Consider the following 23,992-nt stretch of genomic DNA (forward strand, 5'->3'; position numbering starts at 1 on the left):
TGCCCGGCACACAGCAAGGGCCCTTCAGGAGAGTAAAAAATGAGAATGTCCCCAACCAGCCAGAAAGATGGGGGGAGGCTTCAAGGAGGGGGCTGTCAAAGGAGGGGCCACATCAGGGACCAGGCCGCCATCATTGCATGGCATACCCATCCCATTTCATCTATGAGGAAACTGAGGCATAGGAAGATTAAGTGTAAAGTCACCCAACTTGAAGGTGGTAGAGCCAGGATTTGAATCTGGGCCAGGCCCACTGCAGCATCCAGGCTCTTTCCAGGGCACTTGCTGCCTCCATTAAATCTGTGACCTTGTTCTATAAGCCCTGCTCTCCCCCAAAGAAGATAATGTCACAGGGCATCCAGAGCCCACCCTATCCCACCCATGCCCCAACCCCTCCCTGCCCTGCCCCAGTCTGGCCCCCTGGCCAGGCCACTCACCATGGGCTTCTTGAACTCATTGGGCTTGATGCAGCGCACAAAGAAGGGCTGGCAGGCACCCAGTGTGCGCATCAGCAGCTCCAGCGACCGCTTGAACTGACTGCTGAGTGTGGGCGAGCGCTTCCTGGTCTCGGCGCCCTGGGGGGATGGATGACAGTGATGGGAGGGGCTGCGCCTGCCGCCCTCCACCTCTCCCAGCTGCTGCCCAGGAGGGAAGTGGAAGGACAGGTCAGTGGGGTCAGGGTCAGCCCAAGTACTTGGTGATTTTCCTGTGACTCGCGGGTCTGGTCTAGGGCTTGGACCCCAGATACACCCCCTCGGGGAGCCACCCAGGACCTCCAAAGGCATGATATCTGGGCCAGGAGGAAGTGAGCTGTGACCAGAGGAGCACACAGGACAGGGAGTCCGGGGCCTGGGTTCCTGCCCTGGTGCTCCAGAAGACCTCAGGCAAGGCACAGCCCTCTCTGAGACTCAGCTTTCTCCCCTCTCTGTATTACTGAGTGGTTGGACTTGGTCACTTTGGGATACTGGGGTCATACGGCGACAGGGTTAGACAAACCTACATTCATATCCTGGCCCAACCACATCCTAGCTGTGTGATCATGAGCAGATCACTAGGCAACACTGAGCCCCGTTTCCTAAGTGGGAATAATGCCATCTGTCTACTGGCAGGGCTGTGATGAGGAATCACCGGGGTGTGCATAGCCACCAGGGAAGGCGGGCCACTCCTGTTCTGGGAACCCCTGGTGGAGGGGAAGGAAAAGGGGAGGGGTGCAGCCTGTGACCTCTCGCCTCTTTGTGGGATTAGCTGGTCAGTAGCAGACTGGGGGCAGGGCAAACCTGGATAATCCTCCTAAGAAGGCACCCGAGCTGGCTCCCCCCCCGCCCCCGCACCGTGTGGTATCAAGGCCCCCCAAAGGTTCTGTGCTCTACCAGCCGCTATCTGGAATCAGCTACCCCTCTGCACCTCCCCACCCTATTGGGCACCCCCCACCTCAGAATATTGTGAAATGAGGTGGGGAGGGGTGCTGGGGGAGGACCTAACCAGCAAACAGGAAGCGAAACATCTCAGATCAGTACAGAAGCTATTCCACAGTATTTTATACTACTGTTTTCCTGACGATTTTCATTTGGGTGAATGTAATTTCTTATTAATGAATTTGATTTTATATTTTAAGAGCCGTGATTTTTTTCTGATATCCTGTGGCACCAAAGATCAGAGGGACAGATGTAGGGTGTTTTGAGGGAGGTTTTTTTTTTTTTTTTGAGGGGGAAGCAGAGATGCTTAACCCATACTAAATTTAGACAATATGCCATAGAGTGCAATGAAATTTGCCAAGAAACAGCAAAAGCTTGGTATCCTGAAATTTGTTGTGTTTTCCATTTTAGTTTTATTTGGAATATGTTTTAGGATTTTGCTAAAGGAAGCTGGGGATAATTTACATTGTGGTAGGGTGACTCTCAGGTCTGTGGCCCCTCCGGGGTGCCTTCAAATATGATCCAGCAGCGCTGGGTGGCTCCCCCACACAGTTGAAGGGGGAGCTGTCCAGGCTGATCTCTACCCAGATGCCATTATAGCCCCTGTCCGGAGTGCAAGCTCACACACATGTGTGTGTGCACTCACACACACACACACACATACCCTTCTACACCCTTCTTTGGTTTCCGTGTCATCACCCTGGAACTACTTACTCTTTTCCACTTTTTCATCTATCTTCCCTGCTGTGAGGACAGGCTGGGTCTACCTTGTCTGCCACTGGGTTGCCAGAGCTTGGTGCAAACAACGATCAACAACTCTGCTGAACTGTTTTCAAAGTCGTTCCTGACTTCCACCGGCTCACAGAGATTGTCCACTTTCCAACTGCTCAGGCCAAAACTCTAGGAAGTACCTTCAATTCCTTTCTTTCTCTCACATCCAATATGTCAGCAAATCTTATCAGCTCTCCTTTCAATACATCCAGAATCTGACCCCTTCTTACTACTTCATTCACTATCACCCTGATCCAAGCCACCATCTTTGCTGTCTCAGATTATTGCGATAACTTGTGAATTGGTCTCCCTGCTTCTGTCCCTCCATAACACGCTTCACTCCACTGTTAACACAGCAGCCAGGGTGAGCCTGTGAAACGTAAGTCCCATGATGTCCCTTCTTGGCTCAAAACTCTCCAGTGGCTTCCCAGCTCACTCAACATGAAAGCAAAGGTCCTTGCAAGAACATACAAGGCCTCACAAGATCTGGCCCCAATACCTCTTGGACCTCCCCTCCTAGCTCTCTCCACCCCCTTGCTCACTCCCTTACAGCCGCTCCAGCCTCCTCACTCTTCCTGGAAAGCACCAGGCAGGTTTAGGGCTTAAAAAGTACCTAAGGGCTTTGGCACCTGCTGTTCCTTTTACCTGGAATGCTCCTCCTCCAGGATGGGCATGGCTGGCTTCCTCACCTCCTGCAGGCCTTAGCTCAACAACCACCATACCTGTGAAGTCTCTCCTGATCCCTTATTCAACACTGCAAAGCCCTGCTGCTGGCATTCCTCTGTCCTTAATGTTTCTCCGTATCACTTATCATGATGTGGCATCCTATATATTTTACTTATATATTTGCTTATTAACTACTTCTCCCTTCTGCTAGAATATGAGTTCCAAGATTGCAGTTTTTTTGTTTTTGTTTTCTGTTTTGTTCACTACTATGACCCTAGGACCAAGGACAGTGCCTAGCACATGACTGGCATCAAACATATATGTAGATTCACTTAACTATAAAAAGACAAACAATCCCATCCAAAAATGGGCAAAGGACTTGAACAGGCAGTTCACCAAAGAGGATATTCAAATGGCCAACAAGCACATGAAAAGATGTTCAACATCATTTGCCACGAGGGAGACACAAATAAAAACACAATGAGATATCTCCTCAATCCCATTACAATGGCAATGATCAAAAAATGGAAAACAATAGTTGTGGGCCAGGTTGTGGAGAAACTAGAACCCTTGTCCATTGACGGTGGGAGTGTAAAATGGTGCAGCCACTGTGGAAAGCAATTTGGCAGTTCCTTAAAAAGGTGAACACAGAACTAACTACCTTAGGACCCAGAAATCCCAATCCAAGGCATATGCCCAGAAGAACTGAAAGCAGGAATGCAAATAGAAATCTGTACACCAATGTTCATTGCAGCACTTTTCACAACAGCCAAAAGGTGGGAACAACCAAAACATCCAACAACAGAAGAACGGATAAGCAAAATGTGGTGTATACATAAAATGGAATATTACTCAATCATAAAGAGAAATGAAGTCCTCATGCATGCCACAACATGAATGAACCTTGAAAACATTATGCTGAGTGAAATAAGTCCATCACAAAAGGACAAATACTATATGTACTCACTTATATATATAAAAAAAAATACTCAGAAACCAAAGATTATTAACGGTTACCAGGGGTGGGGGTGGGGGGAAAGGGAGAGTTCTTGTTTGGGAGTCATTAAGTTTATGTTACTGGTGGTGGAATATTTTGGAAAACAGTAGCAATAATGGTGGCAAAACATGAAAATGTAATCAGTATCACTCAATTGCAAATGTGGAAGCTGTTCTGTTGGTGAATGGTTTGGTGTGTATATTTTCACCGTGGTAAAAAATATGTGTGTGTAAGTAGACTGAACGAATGAATGGGAGTTATGAAGCTGCAAGGTCTGCTCTCACTTCCCTGGCCATCTGGGTTTCTGACTTGATTTTTTGTTTTCTGGGTTAATGTGTAGATATTTGGGGATGGGGTAAAGACAGAAGTGAGAAGTCCAAAGGCCAGTGTTAAAGACCTCCACAGAGGGGCCCTGGGGAGCAGAAATCTGAACATGACGCGAAAGGGGTTGGAAAGTCACGGGCATGAGAAAGTCACCTGCAAAAAAAGTGAACAGGTGTCCATCCCATGGACTCAGGGCCCCAGGGACATGTGATCTGGGTTAGACACTAATTGGGGGATGCTCAATGCCCTGGAAAAAATGCGTTTGTCTTGGCATTGCTGGTCCTTCCACCAGCAGTGGCTGGGTGGCGGTTCCTGTGTTGCCCTGAGGAGATGCATGAAGAGTCACAGAAAGAAAATTCGGGGGCTGGGGTGACCAGTGCAGGGTATGTGTTCAGATTATGGGAAGGAGGCAGTGTAGGCTTCCGCTCTGACAAAAACATTGCATCTATTCAACTGTCATCAAATAAACCATGACTTAATATTTCATAGTTTACCAAGCTGATTTCCACTTTCATTAACAGAATTATGTCCCCAGCAGTTACAAAGTATTTCTTCTTTCCAGGATGCCCTGCTTACAGCGGCTGCACAGTACAGTATAATAAAGCAGGGACTTTGAAAGTCTCAATTCTGCCCTCACTTGCTATGTGTTGTTGTCGTTAGGTGCTGTCAAGTTGATTCTGGCTTATAGCAACCCTGTGTGCAACAGAACAAAATACTGCCCGGTCCTGTGCCATCCTCACAATCATTGTTATGCTTGAGCCCATTGTTGCAGCCACTGTGTCAATTCATCTTGTTGAGGGTCTTCCTCTTTTCGCTGGCCTTCTACCAAGCATGATGTCCTTCTCCAGGAACTGCTCCCTCCCGATAACCTGTCCAAAGTTAAGTGAGATGTAGTCTCACCATCCTTGCTTCTAAGGAGTATTCCGATTGTACTTCGTCCAAGACAGATTTGTTCGTTCTTTTGGCAGTCCATGGTATATTTAATATTCTTTGCCAACACCACAATTCAAAGGCATCAATTCTTCTTCGGTCTTCCTTTTTCATCATCCAGCTTTCGCATGCACATGAGGCAATTGAAAACACCATGGCTTGGGTCAAGCACACCTTAGTCTTTAAGGTGACATCTTTGCTTTTCAACACTTTAAAGAGGTCTTTTGCAGCAGGTTTGCCCAATGCAATGTGCCATTTGATTTCTTGACTGCTGCTTCCATGGGTGTTGATTGTGGAGCTAAGTAAAATAAAATCCTTAACAACTTCAACTTCTCCATTTATCGTGATGTTGTTTATTGTTCTAGTCATGAGGATTTTTATTTTCTTTATGTTGAGGTGTAATCCATACTGAAGGCCATATGGATTCATCAGTAAGTGCTTCAAGTCCTTTTCACTTTCAGCAAACAAGGTTGTGTCATCTGCATAACACAGGTTGTTAACGAGTCTTCCTCCAGTCCTGATGACCGGTTCTTCTTCACATAGTCCAGTTTCTTGGATTATTTGCTCAGCACACAGATTGAATAGGTATGGTGAAAGGATACAACCCCGACGCACAGCTTTCCTCGCTTTAAACCACGCAGTATCCCCTTCTTCTGTATGAATGGCTGCCTCTTGATCTATGTACTGGTTCCTCATTATTAGCAATGAAGAAGTCATTGGTTTTGCAAAACTCTATCTTGTGATCTTTGGCATCATTTCTATCACCAAAGCCGTATTTTCCAACTACCAGTTCTTCTTCTTTGTCTCCAACTTTTGCATTCCAATCACTAGTAATTATCTGTGTATCCTGATTACATGTTTGATCAATTTCAGATTACAGAAGTTGGTAAATATCTTCAATTTCTTCATCTTTGGCCTTAGCGGTTGGTGTGTAATTTTGAATAATTGTCATATTAACTGGTCTTCCTTGTAGGCATATGGATATTATCTTATTACTGATGGCATTGTACTTCAGGATAGATCTTGAAATGTTCATTTTGACAGTGAATGCGACACCATTCCTCTTCAATTTGTCATTCCCAGCATAGTAGACCATATGATTGTCCAATTCAAAATGGCCATTTCAGCTCACTAATGCCTAGGATATTGATGTTTATGCATTCCATTTCATTTTTGACGATTTCCAATTTTCCTAGATTCATACTTCATACATTCCACGTTCTGATTATTAATGTATGTTCGCAGCTGTTTCTTCTCATTTTGAGTCATGCCACATCAGCAAATGAAGGTCCTGAAAGTTCGACTCTATCTATGTCATTAAGGTCGACTCTACTTTGAGGAGGCAGCTCTTCACCAGTTGTATTTTGAGTGCCTTCCAACCTGGGGGGCTCATCTTCCAGCACTATATCAGACAATGTTCCGTGGCTATTCATAAGGTGTTCACTGGCTAATTCTTTTCAGAAGTAGACTGCCAAGTCCTTCTTCCTAGTCTGTCTTAGTCTGGAAGCTCAGCTGAAACCTGTCTGCCATGGGTGACCCTGCTGTTATTAGAATACCAGTGGCATATAGCTTCCAGCAACACACAAGCCCCCACAGTACAACAAACTGACAGATGCATGGCAGCCTTGCTATGTGATCTGTAGCAAGTCCCCGCACCTTCTTGAGACAGACCTGGAGTCAAATACCCATTTTGTCACAAGCTATGTGACCCTGAGCAAATGCCTTGTCCCTCAGGGTCCGTTTCTTCTCCTATAACATGGGGTTAGTAGTACTCACAGAGTTGTTGTGAGGATTGAATGAGACTATAAATGTAAGCGCTTCACTTACAATCTGGCCCAGAATAGGTGTTCAGTAGACGTAATCAGTATCAAATTTGACACTGTTGGGTCCCAATTCTGTGCCACCAAAACTCCCTCAGGAGTGGGCCATTTCTGGAGACCCCAGGTTCTGAGTTTCGATCTGTCCATGATTCCTCAGTAAATAGTTTCTAATTGCAGGGGAAAGGGCCCTAGAACAGGAAACATCATGAAGAGGTCCCCAGAAGCTTCTGGGAGCTTTGGAAAGAAAGAGAATGCTGGGAGATGAGATGGAAGAGAAGCAGTAGGAGGAGAAAATGGAGTTCAACCAGAGTACAGTCTGAGAGCAGGAGGAGTGGATGGGCCAGGATTGGGATTGTGGGGGGCTGGGCGAAGGGTTATAGAGAAGAGGAATGAGAGTTGATGACAGCTCAAAGCCACACTTGTCTCTCACCAATGCTGTGACCCTATAATATGTGGGCTTGGGGGCAGGACTCTCCTGGGGCATGGGGGCTTCAGGAGCCTGGAGCCCTCTCTGAGGGATGTCTTGCATTCACTTATTAGCCTGCTAAGCCACAGAGCTGGCCTCTAGGGAGGGGGGTACCCAAGGCTGATCCATGGGCAGAAGGAGGGAGGCCTCCATCCAGACAGGCCCCTGCTCCTGACATGCTGGGGTCCTGTCCTGCTGGCTTGGTTTTGTGAATTGCTTTAGAACTCTATGAGGCACGGGGTGCTGGGGGATGCACTGGGGCAGAAGGTATCATTCAGGGGCACAGGGAAGAAAGAGGACCCAGCATGGCATCAGATGTGAGAGGATGTCAGTATTCAGCAGAGAGGAGGCTAAGTGGACAGTAGAGCTAGGCTGTGGCTAAGGGGCCCCCAGCACCTGTATGATCTAAAGCAGCTTGGGGGCCATACCCTGAAGGTGGTGGTTAGGACCACACCAAGGGATGCTGTTCCAGGGCTTAAGGATGTCCAGGGGGCAATTGTTTCTAGTCCCAGCTCCTATCAGGATTCTGTGACTTGGGGTGAGTCACGCCCCACTGTGAGCCTTCATCCTCCCATCTGAAAAATGCCAAAAATACCACCTGCCCTTTTTGCCTGGCAAGGTTATCAGAGGATCTGACCAAGTTTTGGATGCAGAAATGCTTAGCAGGACCTGGTAGAAGGAGCAGGGATTGATGACTCAAAGAGACTCAAAGATGGGGTGGAAGAAAGAACCCAGTAGAGGGGTTGGGAGATCTTGGTTGGAATCCCAGCTCTGCCCTTGGGTCACTAGGTGCCTGGGCAAGTCCCTGCCTGTTTCTAGGACTCAGTTTCCTCATTTAAGAAACAGATACCAGCAGCACACACAACTCAAAAAGCAAAAAACCAAAAACACTCCACAAACCACTCCACAAAAAAACACACTCCAAAAAAAGAAGAAGAAAAAGCCCGGCCCCAGGGGCCTCCAAGGCCTCTCCTGCCATCTTCAGACCCCGGGGTTGGGGGTCTTTTACCTTCACAGAAGCTGCTGACTGGCGGAGAGTGACCGATGAATAACCACAGAGAAACTACAGCAGCAACCACATTGCAGGGCGAGATGGGCAGAGGAGGGAGCAAGGAGAACGTGGTGGGTCAGAAACCAAGTGTAAAATCCAACACAGAGGGAGGAAGACTCCCAGGGGAGAGGTCTGTGGTCCTGACAGCTCTGTGACAGCTGGTGGTCCCAAGGGTAGGGGGCAGTGCTGGCACCTGGACAGACACCTAGGGGATGAGGGCTTAGCCCTCTCCATGAGCCCTTCCAGGGATCCTCCAGGAACCCATGGGGACAGAGGAACATATGAACTAAAAAGGTGTACAACCCGTAGGGAGAATTCCACTAGATTGCCACCCTAGGGGCTAAGAAAAGGTAGAGGGGTGGCCAGGGCTTGTGGCAATGTGCCCTTTGGGCCGGTTTCCCCAAACCCCCTCTGCTCTCCCACATCTCCTGAGAGCTGAGCATGCTCCCTTCACCTCTGCTCCTGGCAGCTGCTGGAGGTCTGGGAGTGACCCTCCAAGATAAACTGAGCCCTAATCAGGCTCTGCTTTGTGAACCTTCTCTGGGCCTTGCACCCCTTCCCCCTATCAGTGCAACAGAGGACCAGATGGGAGGATCTTGAAGGTCTCTCACGGCCCCTCCTAGAACCATAGCAAAGCACTGTCCCCATTCTGTAGTCAGAGGAGCTCAGCTGAAGCTGTTGGATGAGGGCGGGGTCTATCACAGGCCTGGCTCCTGGGGGCCCTTCCCTCCCAGTGGGAACCCACCCCCAGCATTACCATGGCAACATCGGCCTGGAAGATCTGCTTGATGAACTTGTTCCGGGAGGAGTGGACCAGATGGATGATGTCTCCATGCAGGGTGTCCCGGTTCTTCTCCAGGAAGCCTGGGCAACGGCAAAGCCAGGTCAACGTCACCTAGTTCAACCATATCCATTTTACAGCAGGGACACTGAGGCTGGGGAGGACAGCGGCTTGCCCAAGATAAGAGAAAATGAGTGGCTGAGCCAGAACTGAGACTTCATCTCCCCAACCGCACAGTCTCCCTTCAAAAAAGGCAGCAGTTCCAGTTCCAGGTGGAGAACAGGGCACCTTTCTGACAGAACCACCCAATGCCTGAAATGCCACCACCAGTCTTTTGAACCAAGGTGTCAAGATCCCTTGCTAAATTATCAGTGTGTCACCTGGGAGAGAACACATGCTGGTCCAGTGCCAACTCACAGTAGAAGAGCCAATTTAAAATAGCTTGTGTTTGAACAGCATGTTTTACCACGTGCCCTCACAGCACTGATGCTCACAACGTCCCCTCTATGTGCGGATGGGCAGAGATTAGCTTTCCCATCCCATCATTTGGGAAACTCATGCTCAGAGAAGCTAAGTGAGTTGTTCAACACCACACAGCAAGCCAGGGGTAGAGTTAAGACCCCATCCCACACCTTCTGGCCTGATCCCTGGGAGCCTCTCCCACTGACACAGATCCCAGAGGAGGCTGCCATTCCCAGGGACTGAGGAGTCAGGTCTTGCTCTACTGATTAGTGGAGGGTCTTGTTAGAGTGGGGAGACAGGATGCTCCAGGGCTGGGGATGCCTGAGGGCAAGGGAAACTGCAGATAAGCAGCACCCCTCTCCCCACAGGACTCAGGATACCCCAAAACGGTGGAAGCACAGAGATACAGTGCTAGGTTGCCCACCTAGCATCTGGGGTAGAGGTGAGTTCCAGGGGGCACACAGTAATGGAAGGGTGGGCTTTGGAGTTGGAATAGAATTACCAGGCTCTAATCAAAGCTCTATGACAGACTCGCTATGTGACCCTAGGAAGGTCCCCTCTGTGGGTCCTCAGTTTCCTCATCTGTTGAATGAGCATAATCATACCCATCAACTCTTGCTTCTGTTCAGATCCCCTAACATCACCCATTTCACAAATGAAATGCCAGATTAAAACAGTACTTTGTGAACCAGAAAACGCTGATAAAATTGTTTAATGTAGCTCAGACCTGTTCAGTGGACCGCAGCAGGTCATTTCCCTCTCTGGGCCTCAGTTTCCAAATCTGTAGCAGTAGATGACCCTTATGTTCCCTCCAGGTCTGACATCTATAATTTTATAACTCAGAGTAGAATTTAGGCAGTTTTCATCTCTGTATCCTGAGCAATGACCTCAGAACATAATAGATGCTCAGCAAATGTTGGTTGAACTGAACTAAAAAATACAATCCTTTATATCCATAAACAATAGACCAATTTGTTTGCTTGACAGTCTTGCAAAACTTAAGGTCTGCTTCCTTCTTTCTAACAGCAGGGTTGAATGTCATAGTCCAAGATTTTAAAATGGTATGAGCAGCCTTCAGATCCTGTAATTGCACCGTGGCTCACTGATACTTTCTGCTGCCTTGGGGACAAAGTCCACAGGAAAGGAGGAAACTGATGGCTCTTTGTTTGCTCTGAATTTCATTGGCCTGTGAGTATGAGTAGGACCCTTTGGGGCTGAATGACAGGAGCTCAATACAGACACACAGCACAATGATGCTGATTGGAGGCTGGCCCTCTAATACCAAGGTGAGAGGGGAGGGGTTGGCAACTGCTGTCTGTGCTTTTTTGACAGACCGTATGAGAATTCCAAGTCGGGTAACTGGACTGTGTTCTGACCCCTCTTCTTATCTTCTAGCTTCAAAATGAACCCAAGAGAAGATGCATCTGTTATGGACTGAATTGTGTTCCCCCAAAATATGTGTTGGAATACTAATTTTATTCCTGTGGATATAAGGAGCCTGGCAGCACAATGGTTAAGTGGTCAGCTGCTAACTGAAAGGTTGGCAGTTTGCACCCACCAGCCACTCCACAGGAGAAAAGACCTGGGAATCTGCTCCCGTAAAGATTATAGCCTAGGAAACCCTATGGGGCAGTTCTACTCTGTCATATAGGGTCACTATGAGTCGGAATCAACTCGGTGGCACACAACAACCTGTGGATATAATCCCATTTGGGAATAGAGTTTTCTTTGTTATGCTAATGAGATTCTATCAGTGTAGAATGTGTCTTAAACTCAATGACTTTTGAAATATAAAAGGAGCAGATTAGGCACAAAAGCAAGGAAGCAGATGGGAGAAGATAGATGTCATGCCACATCACCAAAGAACCAAGAGAGGAACAGAAGCTGGAAAGTGACAAGGACCTTCTCAAGAGCTGACAAAGAAAGCCTTCCCTTAGAGCCAGTGCCCTGAATTAGGACTTCTAGCCTTCTAAACTGTGAGAAAATTAATTTCTGTTCATTAAAGCCACGACTTGTTGTATTTCTGTTAAAGCAGCACTAAAGAACCAAGGTAGGATCCCCTTCAAGGCTCACATTGGTCACGTTGCTGAAATAGCCTTAGTGGGTAATGGGACAGGTTCAAGGACTGGTTTTGCACCTAATAGGCTACATCATATAAGAGAAGTCAATGCCCTGGCCCCATTCTGAGCCTCAGTTTCCCCATATGTACTGTTACAGATTGAATTACATCCCCCCAAAACATATGTTGAATCCTAACCCCTGGTACCTGTGAACATAATCTTGTTTGGATATAGGGTCTTTGAAGATGTTATGAGGTAAGTTAACCTGAGGTCATACTGGAGTAGGGTTGATCCTAATCCAATATGACTGGTGTCCTCACAAAAAGACAAAAGATACAGACACAGAGGAAAGGCGGCCATGTGAAGACAGAGGCAGAGATTGGAATGATGTGTCTACAAGCCAAGGAAGGCTGAAGTTTTTCAGGAACCACCAGAAGTTTGGAAGATGCAAGGTAGATCTTCCTCTAGAGCCTTCAGAGAGAGCATGGCCCTACTAACGCATGTAGACTTTGGACTTCTACCCTCTAGAACTATGAGACAATAAATTTCTGTTTCAAGCCACACAATTTGTGGTACTTTGTTCTGCCTGCCCTAGGAAACTAATATATGAACAAAAGAGTGTTGAGCCCAGCGTTTCCTGCGGCCCCTCCCCTTTGGTATTCCAGGACCCTGATGTCTCTCCCCTGGGCTGGAAAGGGAAAAGTAGGGCACACGGACAAAGGGAGACAGACCCAAACAGCCCGCTTGTACCTTGGGTCTCATAGTAGACAATGCCGGCAAAGTGGTTGATCCCAAACTGGGTCTCGTGATTGTTCTTGGGGGGAATGTAGTTTGCGTTGAGCTTGTGCTGGGAGTTCAGCTTGTGCAACATGGTGGTGTCTGTGCCCTGTGGGAACCGAGGAGCAGCTGCTGAGCCCACCCTTTCTGCCCCCCAACTCTCCAGCAGGCCCCACTGCCCTTCTGGCCCCACACCTTTGCAACCCCCTGTTCCATCTTTCTTAACAACTTCTCCTTCTTTTATTTGTACCCCTCACAGGAGCTCTCTCAGTCTCCATTTCCCCATCTGTTAAGTAGGTGAACTGGAACTAGACAACTGTGAAAGTCCATTCCAGTTTAGAAAATCTATTTCCCATGATTAAAATCACGGGAGCAATCCCCCCAACCCTCTTCACCTCAAGACATAAGGAACCACCATTTTCTAAGCACCTATCCTGTGCCTACAATGCCAATGCCCAGATTTGCATTGTTTGGCCCAGACCAAATGGACTGTAGGTGACTCCTAAATATCAGATGAATGCAGTCAACTGGACCCTAGAGCAGCCTTAAAGGATGAGTATCAATAGTCCCATTTTGCAGATGAGTACAGCTGAGACTCAGAGTGGGGAAGGGACCTGCCTGCTCCCCAGCCGGCAGGTGGCAGTGGCAGGATCCCACCCTGCTGCAGACCCACCTTGGGGAATTTGCTCTCCTCGTCGATGAGGGAGATGATGTTCATGGGCTTGTTGGCGATCATGTCCAGGGCGTCCTGGTTGTCCGTGAACTCAATGTGCAACCAGTCGATGCTCTCCAGGTCGTACTCCTCCTGCTCCAGCTTGAACACGTGCCGCACAAAGAACTGCTGCAGGTGCTCGTTGGCGAAGTTGATGCAGAGCTGCTCAAAGCTGCAGGGGGCATGGGCACAGGGCACAGGGGATGCTGTTCAGGAGCCTTGATGAGCAGGGTGAGCTCAAGCAAATCACTCTCATCTTGAATCAGGGAGGGATGGTCAAGTTCAACCCCTTAATGACAGAAGAGGACACGAGGCCCAGAGTGGGCAGATGACTTGCCCAAGGTAACTCTTGAGTCAGAAAGGGAGTTAAGGCTAGAACCCAGGGTGCAGGACCCCTCTCAGGACCCCTTCCCCTGCACAACCAGGCCACATGGAGAGGGTTGGGCAACTGGCAGACAGGTACTCAAATCCCTGGCAGAGCACCCGGAAGACAGCCAAGACACAGGGCAGGCCAACCCTAAGGAGATATCCAGAGTGTCAGCAGGAGGTGGGAAGGGACTGGCAAGATTTGGCAGTCAGAGGCTTGGCTGCTGAGCCATGTGCTCAGCACTTTCCCAGGTGACACTTTGTGCATGCGGTGTGGGGGTTTTGCTTGACAGCAGAGGGCTTCGAGACACTTGAACCTTACAGAAATCGAAGTGGTTTGTCAGGAGTCACACAGCTAGGAAGTGGGGTAGGATTGGCTGCCTCCAGCCCCATGATCCACCTATGGCTGCTCCATTTATCAGCCCCTCACACGGCCCCCAAGAGGTAGGACCCCATCCCAAGCATGGTCAAGAACCCCCATGCCACTTTGTGCTCAAGCTTAACACAGGCCCAGCATCACCAGCATTGAGGGACTTTGCAGCTTGGACCCTGGGCAGATCAGCAGGGGCCAGTGGGGTCTGGAGACCAGAGGGGCCTCCCCAGATGTCTAAGACAGTATAAGAACCTCCCTCCCTCTTATCTTGTCCCATCCCCTGCCGACCTCAGCTAACCCTAGGAAGGGGAAGGAACGGGGAGGTGGGGAGGGAAAGTGAGGGAAGGAGAGAGGACCCACTGGGATCACTGAAGTGAAATTTTTCAACAACCTGGCAGAATATACTTTTAAAAATTTTTTGAAAAAACAAACCTGTGCCATTGAGTTGACTCCGACTCATAGCGATCCTATAGGACAGAGTAGAACTGCCCCACAGTGTTTCCAAGGAGCAGCTGGTAGATTCAAAATGCTGACCTTTTGGTTAGCAGCCAAGCTCTTAACCACTGTGCTGCTAGGGCAGCGGAGTACACTTAGAGCCAACTAAATATGGTTTAAAGGGAAAAACGTGACATTTCTTAGGTCACAATTCACACGGGGCAGAGCCTCACACGGTACCTGTTCACAGAAAAGTTCTCAAACCCAAAGATGTCCAGGAGGCCGATGGACCGACGAGAATTCTTCACCTCCTGGGAGGGAGGCTTGTAAATCGCCGCATTGATCTTGTCCACTATCCACACGAACAGCCGCCCGTAGATCCCCTAAAAGGTGGCTCCATCAGCCCCAGGGCCCCAGATACACCCGCCCACAGGAGAAAGGCCGGGCTCCTAAACCCCACCTTCCAGACCCCTGGTGACCTCACTTCCAGAGAACAACATGCTGATTGAAACCCCCATGCCTTTACTCAGTCTGTTCCTCTGCCTGGAGCTCCCTTTCCTGCTTGAACAATTCCTACTCATTATTCAAACTCTGAGATGTCAGCTCCTCTGAAGGCTTTCCTGACCCCGCAGTCTGGGAAGGAGCCCTCCTTTGGGCTCCAACTCTCTGTGTGTCTGTCTCCTGCATCAGCCCTAAGGATTTCCAGAGCCCCAGGGCCTGATGAAGGGAGGGGCTCAATGACTAGCAAAGGCAGGAGAGCAGAAGCAGGACTGTGCCACCCCCTCCACCCCACCAGGCCCCTTCAGTGTCTTCTGCAGAGACCAGCGATGGTGTCCCCTGGGATGGGAGCCAAGTGGCCAAGGAGTATGATCCAGAGTGAAGACCAAGGGGCTGGAGGTCAAAGCAGACCAGGGTGTGAGGACCTGAGGAGACGGGGTGGGAGGGTCCCAGGAGAGCACAAGACCCAGCCCCTATTGGGGTGAATGGAAAGCTGGGGTTCAGGAAGGCAGGTACTTGCCCAGACCTTGGAGAAAACCATGGCCAGAACCTGGACTCTGGATCCAGCAGCCCCAGGGCAGGCAGGGGTCAGGGCCCAGCTGTCCACGCAGTTCTGTGGACTCTTGAACACCTGCCCACCAACAGCCAGCCTCCCAAAGGGCGGAGAGAGCAAGTGGCCATTCCACAAGCAGCCCACCTTGACGAAGGCATCGCGCACGTCCAGCGCCTGCTCCCTGCTAAGCGGAGTGGACACCGTCTCTCCACGGGTGATGAGGGTGCGGCTCGTCAGGCAGCTCATCAGGTCTGGGGGATTCACCTAGCGTGGGCAGACAGCGAGGGGCTCACCTTGCTGACAGCCACCTGCTGGCCTGTCCCTCCCTCCACTCACACCCAGACCCATGCCTTCCCTGCTCCCACTTTTTAACCCAGGCCTTTTTTCAGACTTTTCGCTCCACTAAGAATGCCCTCACCCAAGGCCCCACAGTCAAATCTTCAATCAAAACCCACTCAAATGCTGGCTGGAAGGAATTCTCCCACCTTAACTCTGGCTCCCCACCCTTGTCCCTCCCAGGTCTAGCACATTAGACTGGGAGCTCCCTGACTCTGGCAGAGCCTACCAAAAACCAAAACAAACCCTTTCGCATTGAGTCGATTCCAACTCATAGCGACCCTATAGGACAGAGTAGAATTGCCCCATTCTGTTTCCAAGGAGTGCCTGGTGGATTTGAACTGCCAACCTTTTGATTAGCAGCTGTAGCTCTTAAACGCTACACCACCAAGTTTTCCCTGGCAGAGCCTAGCATTTGCTAAATGACTGACAAACAGACTCAACACATTTGGCTCACAGTCACCAGTGCCCTTTTACCTGGATGTGGAGACCGAAGCCCAGAGGACAGGAGAGATTTACCCAGGGCTACAAAGCCCAGAGCTTCACAGATCCCCCAGTTCAGGGCCCCTCCATGCCCCACACCATACCCAGGGGCCAGCAGGAGTCCAGCCTCTGGACTCCACTCCTTTGGACCCATGCCCTGCATGGAGCCTGTACTCAGTTGGTTCTTAGTGGTAAACAAAAGTTTCCCAATCAGAGGGCTTCACTCCCTGGTTCCCACGTTCCCAGTCCCCACTGAGCTTGAAGTCAAACCACCCTTCTGAAAGGAACAGAAGGAACAGTGGGGAGGGAGGGCTGGGCACTAACCTCAAGAAGGGATGCAGCTGTGGCCAGGGACGGGGAGAAGAGGACTTCACAGGCGTCCAGGTTTTCAAAGGTACGGGCTGTCGGCAGCAGAGGGTTCAGGATCAGGGCAGGGAGGGCGGGCTTGGGGGCAAGGGGCCCAGTTCTAGGCTGGACCAGGTTGCCATGCTCACTCTCACGGGGTCTGCCTCATTCTCAGGGGACATCAACACTGTGATTAAGTGCTTCTCTGGGTCAATGTATATTTGACAAAAGTTCTCACCATGAGCCTATGAGCACCATGAGGGTGGGAACTGTGTGTGCCCTGTACCTGGCACCATGCTCGGCATCCAAGTAGCAGACAGTGGCAGTCATACACTGCCCCCTCGCCTTCAACCCCAGACTCCCAGAGCTTTCAGAGGCACCCTGGCTCCTATCAGTGCGGGTTTGTAAACTTGCTTAGCTCAGTGCCTGAGACCATCTGCCCTTCCCCAAACATGCCCTGCTCACTCAGGCCTCAGAGCCTTTGCACGAGCTGTTCCTTCTGCCTGATGTGCCCTCTCTCCGTGTCTCTTAGTCTTTCAAGACTCTAGACTGTGAGTGCATTCACTGAGCAAATTTTTCCAGACTTCCTACTGTGGGCCAGGACCCATGCTGGGATCCAGGGACAGGAGCAGAGTGGGACCAGGTGCTGCCTCAGAAGACCTCCCTGCCTGGTGCATAGCAGGTGTCCAGGAAGTATCATGAGTAAACATGTCCCTTTCCCTAGCCTTCCTCCTTTCAGAAGATGGCTGTTCAGTCATTCACACCGTTGAGTCGACTCCGACTCATAGCATCCCTATACAACAGAGTAGAACTGTCCCTTAGGGTTTCCAAGGAGCGCCTGGTGGATTCGAACTGCTGACCCATTGGTTAGCAGCCATAGCTATTAACCACTACACCACCAGGGTTTCCACTCACACCTTCAAAAATAAAAAAACCAAACCCAGTGCCATCATGTCGATTCCGACTCATAGCGACCCTATAGGACAGAGTAGAACTGCCCCATAGAGTTTCCAAGGAGCGCCTGGTGGATTCGAACTGCTGACCCATTGGTTAGCAGCCATAGCACTTAGCCACTACGCCACCAGGGTTTCCACTCACACCTTAGCATGAATTCAAAAATTTACCCTCTTCCTGAGACATGTGACCTTTAGGAAACCAAAATTGGAAGGGGTTTTAAACGGCCCGTAGTCAATTCCCAGTATACTTTATCGGTACATCTTTATGGTGGAATTTTAGTCCAGTGACACCACACTTGAGGATGATTTCAAGCTGGCAGACCTGTTCCAACCTACGCACAGGCGAACTTTCTCCAGCTTTCAACCCAAGGAGGGTGCATGTTGGGATAGAAACTGAGACTCCAGTACCCCACGGGCAGCCAGAGGCTATGTCATCCTCGGGCCCAGTGGGGAGTGGGGTGGGGATCTGTGCAGGCCTCTCACCTTCATACTGCAGGTTGCCCAGGTGCAGGATAGCAGCCAGGAGCTTTGAGATCTCCCAGTTCTCGGTGTCAGTGAACATGAGCACCTTCATGGCAGAGCGGATGTTGGCATATTCCTGGCTGTCCTCTCGGCCCTCACAGGTTATGCAGTTACCCTAGTGGGCAGGGATTGGGAGAGTAGGGTGCAGAGGGCATCAGGGAGGCCATGGGTACCCCTAGAGAGGCAGCGCCTGGTCAAAGGGCCCTTTCTGCCTGGCCAGGTCAGTCCAGGCCAGCCTGGGGCTCCACTCAGGGGCACTGACCTCACCCAGCTGGTACCATGACACCTCCAGAAAATCCCTGCCTGGGCTTCTCAAGGACACATTTCTTCCATCTGGGGACCCCAGATACCCCTTCTTCCCCAGAGTTGGGGAGCCAGGGCGCTGCTGCCAGGCCTGCCCCTGTCACCCTGCCTGGCAGTTATAGTACCAAGGTCCTACTGTCTCCCCACCTCCCTGAACAACACTCACTTGAATCCCCTCACCTGGTGCAGCCTGGTGTGGATAGGTGGATGGAGAAGGGGTAACAGCAGATAGGCTGGGCACTAATAGGGGGTCTGCCCAGGTCTCTGCGTCTATGAGACCTCTTTGCATGTGTGGGGTGTATGTGTGTGTGTGTGTGTGTGTGTGTGTGTATGTATGTATGCATATCCAAGTGTGCCAGCCAGCTACAGGAAGTGTCCAGGAAGGCCAGTCGCACCTACAACCTCTATACACATACACATACAGACACAAGTACACGCATACCCTTCTGTTTTCCCGTACTCCTCAGGTGCATGGCTAACACTTGTGTTCATGTGGCCTGGCCCAGCCCAACCCCAGGCAACCAGGACTGAACTCTCCCAGGACCAAGGAAGCTAGTGCCCCCAAGCCAGCCTGCTACGTGCATGGTCCCAAGACCAACCACCCCATTCTGGGCGGCATCAATGGCCCCAGGGCACAAACAGCAGCAAGAGACTGGCACCAGAGCCTGGCAACCAGCAAGCCCTTGAGGCTGAGGCTGCAGCAGCCTGCACCCTACAGCTCTGGGAGGCCTGGCAAAGGTCCCCATCTTCAAGTCCTTAAAGACTAAACTAACAGCACATATGAGTAGACAGATTTGTGTGTGTGCGTGTGTGTGTGTGTGTCCCAGATGGCTAACCGTCCCCGTTGCTATCCAGTTTGACTCACAGTGACCCTATGGGACACAGTAGAAATGCCCTTAGGGTTTCCAAGGCTGTAAATCTTTACCGAAGCAAACCACCACATCTTTCTCCCACACCGTGGCTGGTGGGTTTGAACCTCCAATCTTTTGGTTAGCAGCTGAACGCTTAACCACTACACCACCAGAGCTCCTTTGTAGATGGCTACACACATTTAGAAATGTGTGTGTCTATGGTGACAGTCCATCTAGATGCGTGTACAAGAAGGTGTGTGCCGGAGTGGCGAACAGGTCTTATGCATAGACGAGCCCAGGCTGGGCTGGGCCATGTCAGGGGGCAGGAGAAGGCCCAGTGCCCTCCCGCCAGATGGGAAGCTGGGGAGGGGCTGGATGGGCATGGTCTGGATCTGCCCCGACCTCCTTGGGCTGGGTGTCCACTCCCCAAAGTGCCCTGCTGAGCCTCACCATGGCCAAGTAGTTATAGTCGGTGGCCTGGCCCAGGCCCAGCTTCTTCTTCTGTTCTTCGCTCATGCCCTCCAGCATGCAGTAGAACACGTGGTAGTTCCTTTCATCAGGGGCCTGAAAATGTGGGCACAAGCTCTTGGGGTCAGGGAGAGGGGGAAGGAGGAGGCCACCAGGAACCAGACAAGGTCTATGTGGGAGGGAAAGCTGTAAGCATGTTTTACCCTTTTAACAAGTGGCTTTAATGATGGTGGCATTTTGGGCACTGAGGCAAGAAGGCAGCAGCACAGAGCCCTGCAGGTGGTGTGTGCCCCACCCCAGGCCGAGAGTCCTGGGCAGGTACAGCTCTGCCCCTGGGAAGGCCCACATTTGCTCCTGCATTCCCTGGGCTCAGACCCACCTGGCGACAGACACGTGACTTCTCCAGCAGGTACTGCTCAATTTTGGCGCCCTCGATGGCACCCCGCTTGTTGAAATGGATGTCAATGTACTTCCCGAAGCGACTCGAGTTGTCGTTGCGAATGGTCTTGGCATTCCCGAATGCTGTGGCGGGGTCAAGGGTCAAGGGCGAGGCCAGTCCCACCCCAGCCCCCTGCCCTGCCCTCAGAGCCCCAGCCCTACCTTCCAGGATGGGGGTGGCCTCCAGCACCTGCTGCTCAATCCAGGAATGCTGCCCACTGATGGCCGCCAGGAACTGTAAGATCAGCTTCGTGCTCTCTGTCTTCCCCGCCCCAGACTCCCCACTGTGGAGGACATGGAGGGAGTGTGAGGGCCCGTCACAGCCCGTACTGCCCTGGAACACTGGGGCCTCCGCCCAGGCGGCCCTCTCTCCCATCTGTAGAATGGGCTAACAGTATGGACTTAGCAGGACTGAGAGAGCGAAAGGCCCTCGCCCAGCACTGTGCTTTGTCACACCTGAAGGTTAGTCTCCTCCCCCTTCAAACACACCCTCCTCCGTCCATACTTGCCACAGAGCATGGCGCTTATTAGATGCTCAGTCAGTGCTTTGTCTTTTTGCCTCTGCTTGAGAGACAGCACAGACTCTCTGCCTGTGTAAAGCAAGACTGAGATTTCAACTGATTATAAACTTAACAGGAGCCAGCAGTAAACAAGGCTGGCCTTAAAAGCTAACGTGAGCTTGGGTAGCATTAATAGAAATACGAGGCCCAAGAAATGGGAGATGATTCTCTACATTATGACACTACACACAGGGCATAGGGTCTGGTTCTTCAGGAGTTTCATGCCATTTCCAGTAGTGTAAGCAATCCCGAGAAGCATTAAAGCGCTAGGTGCTAAGCCTGGAGCTCCGCACTGGTACTGGGCCACCCACCTGATGATACAGCACTGGTCACGGCTGTTGCGTTTCATGTTGAAGTAGCAATTGTCAGCAATGGCAAAGATGTGGGGGGGCATCTCCCCAATCTTCTTGTTGGTGTACTGGCGGATGTGCTCTGGCGAGTAGATGGAGAGCAGCTGGTAGGGGTTCACAGCCACCAGGATGGAGCCTGTGTATGTCTGAGGGCAACAAGGGACAGGGAGCTCACCACCACCCATGTGGGAAGCTCTGATTCTAGAAAGCTCCCAGACTCTGCCCTGCTCTGTCCTTCTGGAAAGAAGAGCACTGGCTTTGGAGTCAGGTGGAACTGGGGTCAGAATCCTGCCTCCTCATGAGCTGGAGGTGGGGTCTTCAGTCTAGTATCAGGCATGGCTCTGAGTAGGTGCTCCATAGCCTTTGGTGAAGGGAGGGAGAAAGTGGGCCAGAGGGAGGGAGGAAGGGGCCCTCAGCCTCATTTTCTTAATCTGTAAAATGAACATCAAGTAGACATAATATAACTGTTTATGAAGGTTAAAGGAGATGGTGTGTTTTAATATTTGGAGCACACAATAGGTTTTCCTCCAATGTTCGCTCTCACCTTTGACCCCAGGCCTTGCATACCAAATAGATACTAGACAGTGTCCAGTGTAAAGGCTGGATTGATGAGGGGGAGTAGAAGGGGTTGGATCTGGATTTGGGGGGCTGGATGGGCCCCAGTCTCAGCAGCACTGACCCAGGGCAGAGAGGCCCATGCCCTCCTGGCAGTGCTGGGGCAGGGGCCCTTTCCTGGGGGGCTTTCTCTAAGTGGGCACCTCTGTTAGTGAACAGATCGGCTACCTGGAGCTCTGCCACCCAGGGGACAATACAGCCTGCCCCTCCCACCACCAGGGCAGAGGGAGGTGCTCAGGGGTTACTCTTCCCACACCTCCCCCCAAGCTTGAAAAGGTCGGGCCCAGCCTGTAATTGGTGATGTGTGTACATTGAAATCTGTGGCCTGGAGAGGTGGAAGAAAGATGTGACTGGACAGGGGAGGTGACAGCCCCTGCCCCCTCCTACTCAAGGCTCAGCGTATCACACCACAGACACAGCCTCAGCCCATCGCAGCCACGTAGGGGAAGCACTGCCATGGGCACTACATGCCTGGGGACAGGACCACCCGGGGCCAGATGTGGCTGTGCAGTCCTGGCATTGGCCCTCCAAGGCCATGAGACTTGGCCAGGCAGTGCCCCTCCCTGGGCCCAGGAGGGCTCTCCTCCCCCATCCAAGTCTCTTCCTCCAAGCAGCCCACGGCAGAGGCAGTGGAGGGGGAGGAAATACCGACCCAGCTGAGACTCACTGGGGTGACCAACTTCACAGCAAAGCCCAAGCAGGAAGAGATGGGGCAGGGTGGGGGGAAGAGGCAGAAGGGAGCAGCCAGGCCAAGCAAATAAGCCCGGAGTTGGAGCTGACTGATGGTGGCTCTCAGAAACACTCACCCGCCCTCCTCAGCTGGTCTGATGTTGGAAAGTGTCAGAGCAGAAGAAAAGGGAGCTGGTCAGTGGGGGGGGGGGGGGGGGGGGGGCAGGGGGTATGAGGATGTTCTCCATGAGCAGCACCCCACATGGCCCAGGGCTGGGCTAAATTCTCAGATCAGGGCCTGCTGACCCCCAGCCCTCCAGGCCCCATCCCCAAGGCCCCTGTCACCCTCTCCTACAGCCCAGCCCTGCCTTGCTGTGGGAACCAGCTAGATTCTGGTCCACTAGCCAGTAACCTGCTTCAGACTGGGAATCAGGCACAACGAACATCTCTTTGGCAAATCGCTTTTCTAAGGCTCAGTTTTCTCATCTGTAAAATGGGGGTCATTAATGCCTACCTCCCAGGGCTGATGCGAAGACTAAAAGGTATAACCTTTCACAGGTGCCTGGCACAGAGTAACCACTCATGCTGCCACCTTTCCTTCTTCTCAAGATTTTCTTAATAATGTGACACTGAACTATCTGGCTGGTGGCTGCCATGTGGCATGAGGCTGGCTCCATGCATTCATTCAACAGCCCTTTACTGAGACACGTGGGGGCAAGGAGGCTGATGGCCACAAAGCTGGGTGCCAGGGAGGGAAAGCCTGGGTGGAGGAGCTCAGACAGAGGTGCTTGGATTCCATGGCGGGGGGGTGGGGGTGGGGGGAGGAGGTGTGTCAAGTCAGTGGGCTCATCCAAGGATGCAGAGCACTGAGGTGTGAAAGGGCATGACATTTGGGAGGTCGGCTTGAGAAAGGTCACTCCGGCGACCATGGGGGATAAATGGCAGCCACTGAGGCTGGTGGCAGAGGCACTATTTCAGAGCCTAGTGAATCAGCCAACAAGGGCAGCGGAAGAATCAGTGCCAGACAGAGGTGCCCCTGAGTGCAGGCTCGGTGACTAAGAGGGAGAGGAGGTGCTGAGACACCAGGAGAAGCCTTCCTTGCTGGGGACTGGACCCTCTTCTCAGCCCAATGCCCTAGGAGGTCTCCCTTACCATGACTTCCACGACCCTCTCCATTCTGCCCAAGGGTCCTCCTAAGCACCAGAGCCCTGAGCCACCTGCCTCCCGGATGGCTCCACTGGATATCTCCCAGCATGTGAAAACAAGGCTTGCCCTTCTCTCCAAACTGCTGCTCCTCAGCCTTCCCCACTCGGCGAACGGCACCATCACCCATCACTCAAGGCAGAAACCGGGGAGGCCCCTCGCCACTTGCCTTCCCTCACGCCACCCCCACTTCTCTCTATCAGAACGGCCACCCTGAGTCCAGGCCACCATCATCTCCCCACTGGGCTCCCCACTTGTATATTTGCCTCCACTCAGAGTCAGGGTGAGCTTTTCAAAAATCTGACCATGTCACTCCCCCACTAAAACCCCCTAGCATTTCCCATTGCCTTCAGGACAAGGTCCAGACTCCTCTCCCTGCCCACTGACAGGTGCCTGGCACAGAGGGCAGGCCTGACCAGCCTTAGCGTGCCACCACACT

At 51.4% G+C, this 23,992-nt stretch overlaps 1 protein-coding gene across 2 annotated transcripts in view; it reads right to left on the reverse strand.

Annotated features, from left to right (window-relative positions):
- The window catches only part of MYO7A (myosin VIIA), an 83,497-nt gene that overhangs the window by 51,233 nt on the left and 8,272 nt on the right, over positions 1–23,992 (reverse strand). For both annotated transcript variants that reach the window (XM_049889740.1, XM_049889739.1), the window contains exons 3-14: positions 21,028–21,212; positions 20,319–20,440; positions 20,098–20,240; positions 19,701–19,814; positions 18,058–18,211; positions 16,598–16,674; positions 15,599–15,718; positions 14,644–14,786; positions 13,191–13,401; positions 12,491–12,626; positions 9,195–9,301; positions 435–572 (exon numbers count right to left, since the gene is read on the reverse strand). In XM_049889740.1, coding sequence (XP_049745697.1) covers positions 435–572; positions 9,195–9,301; positions 12,491–12,626; positions 13,191–13,401; positions 14,644–14,786; positions 15,599–15,718; positions 16,598–16,674; positions 18,058–18,211; positions 19,701–19,814; positions 20,098–20,240; positions 20,319–20,440; positions 21,028–21,212 — 1,650 coding nt within the window. The remainder of the gene's footprint in view (positions 1–434; positions 573–9,194; positions 9,302–12,490; positions 12,627–13,190; positions 13,402–14,643; positions 14,787–15,598; positions 15,719–16,597; positions 16,675–18,057; positions 18,212–19,700; positions 19,815–20,097; positions 20,241–20,318; positions 20,441–21,027; positions 21,213–23,992) is intronic.

This window comes from Elephas maximus, chromosome 7 (assembly GCF_024166365.1).
Source record: "Elephas maximus indicus isolate mEleMax1 chromosome 7, mEleMax1 primary haplotype, whole genome shotgun sequence".
In the NCBI taxonomy this organism is placed as follows: Eukaryota; Metazoa; Chordata; class Mammalia; order Proboscidea; family Elephantidae; genus Elephas; species Elephas maximus.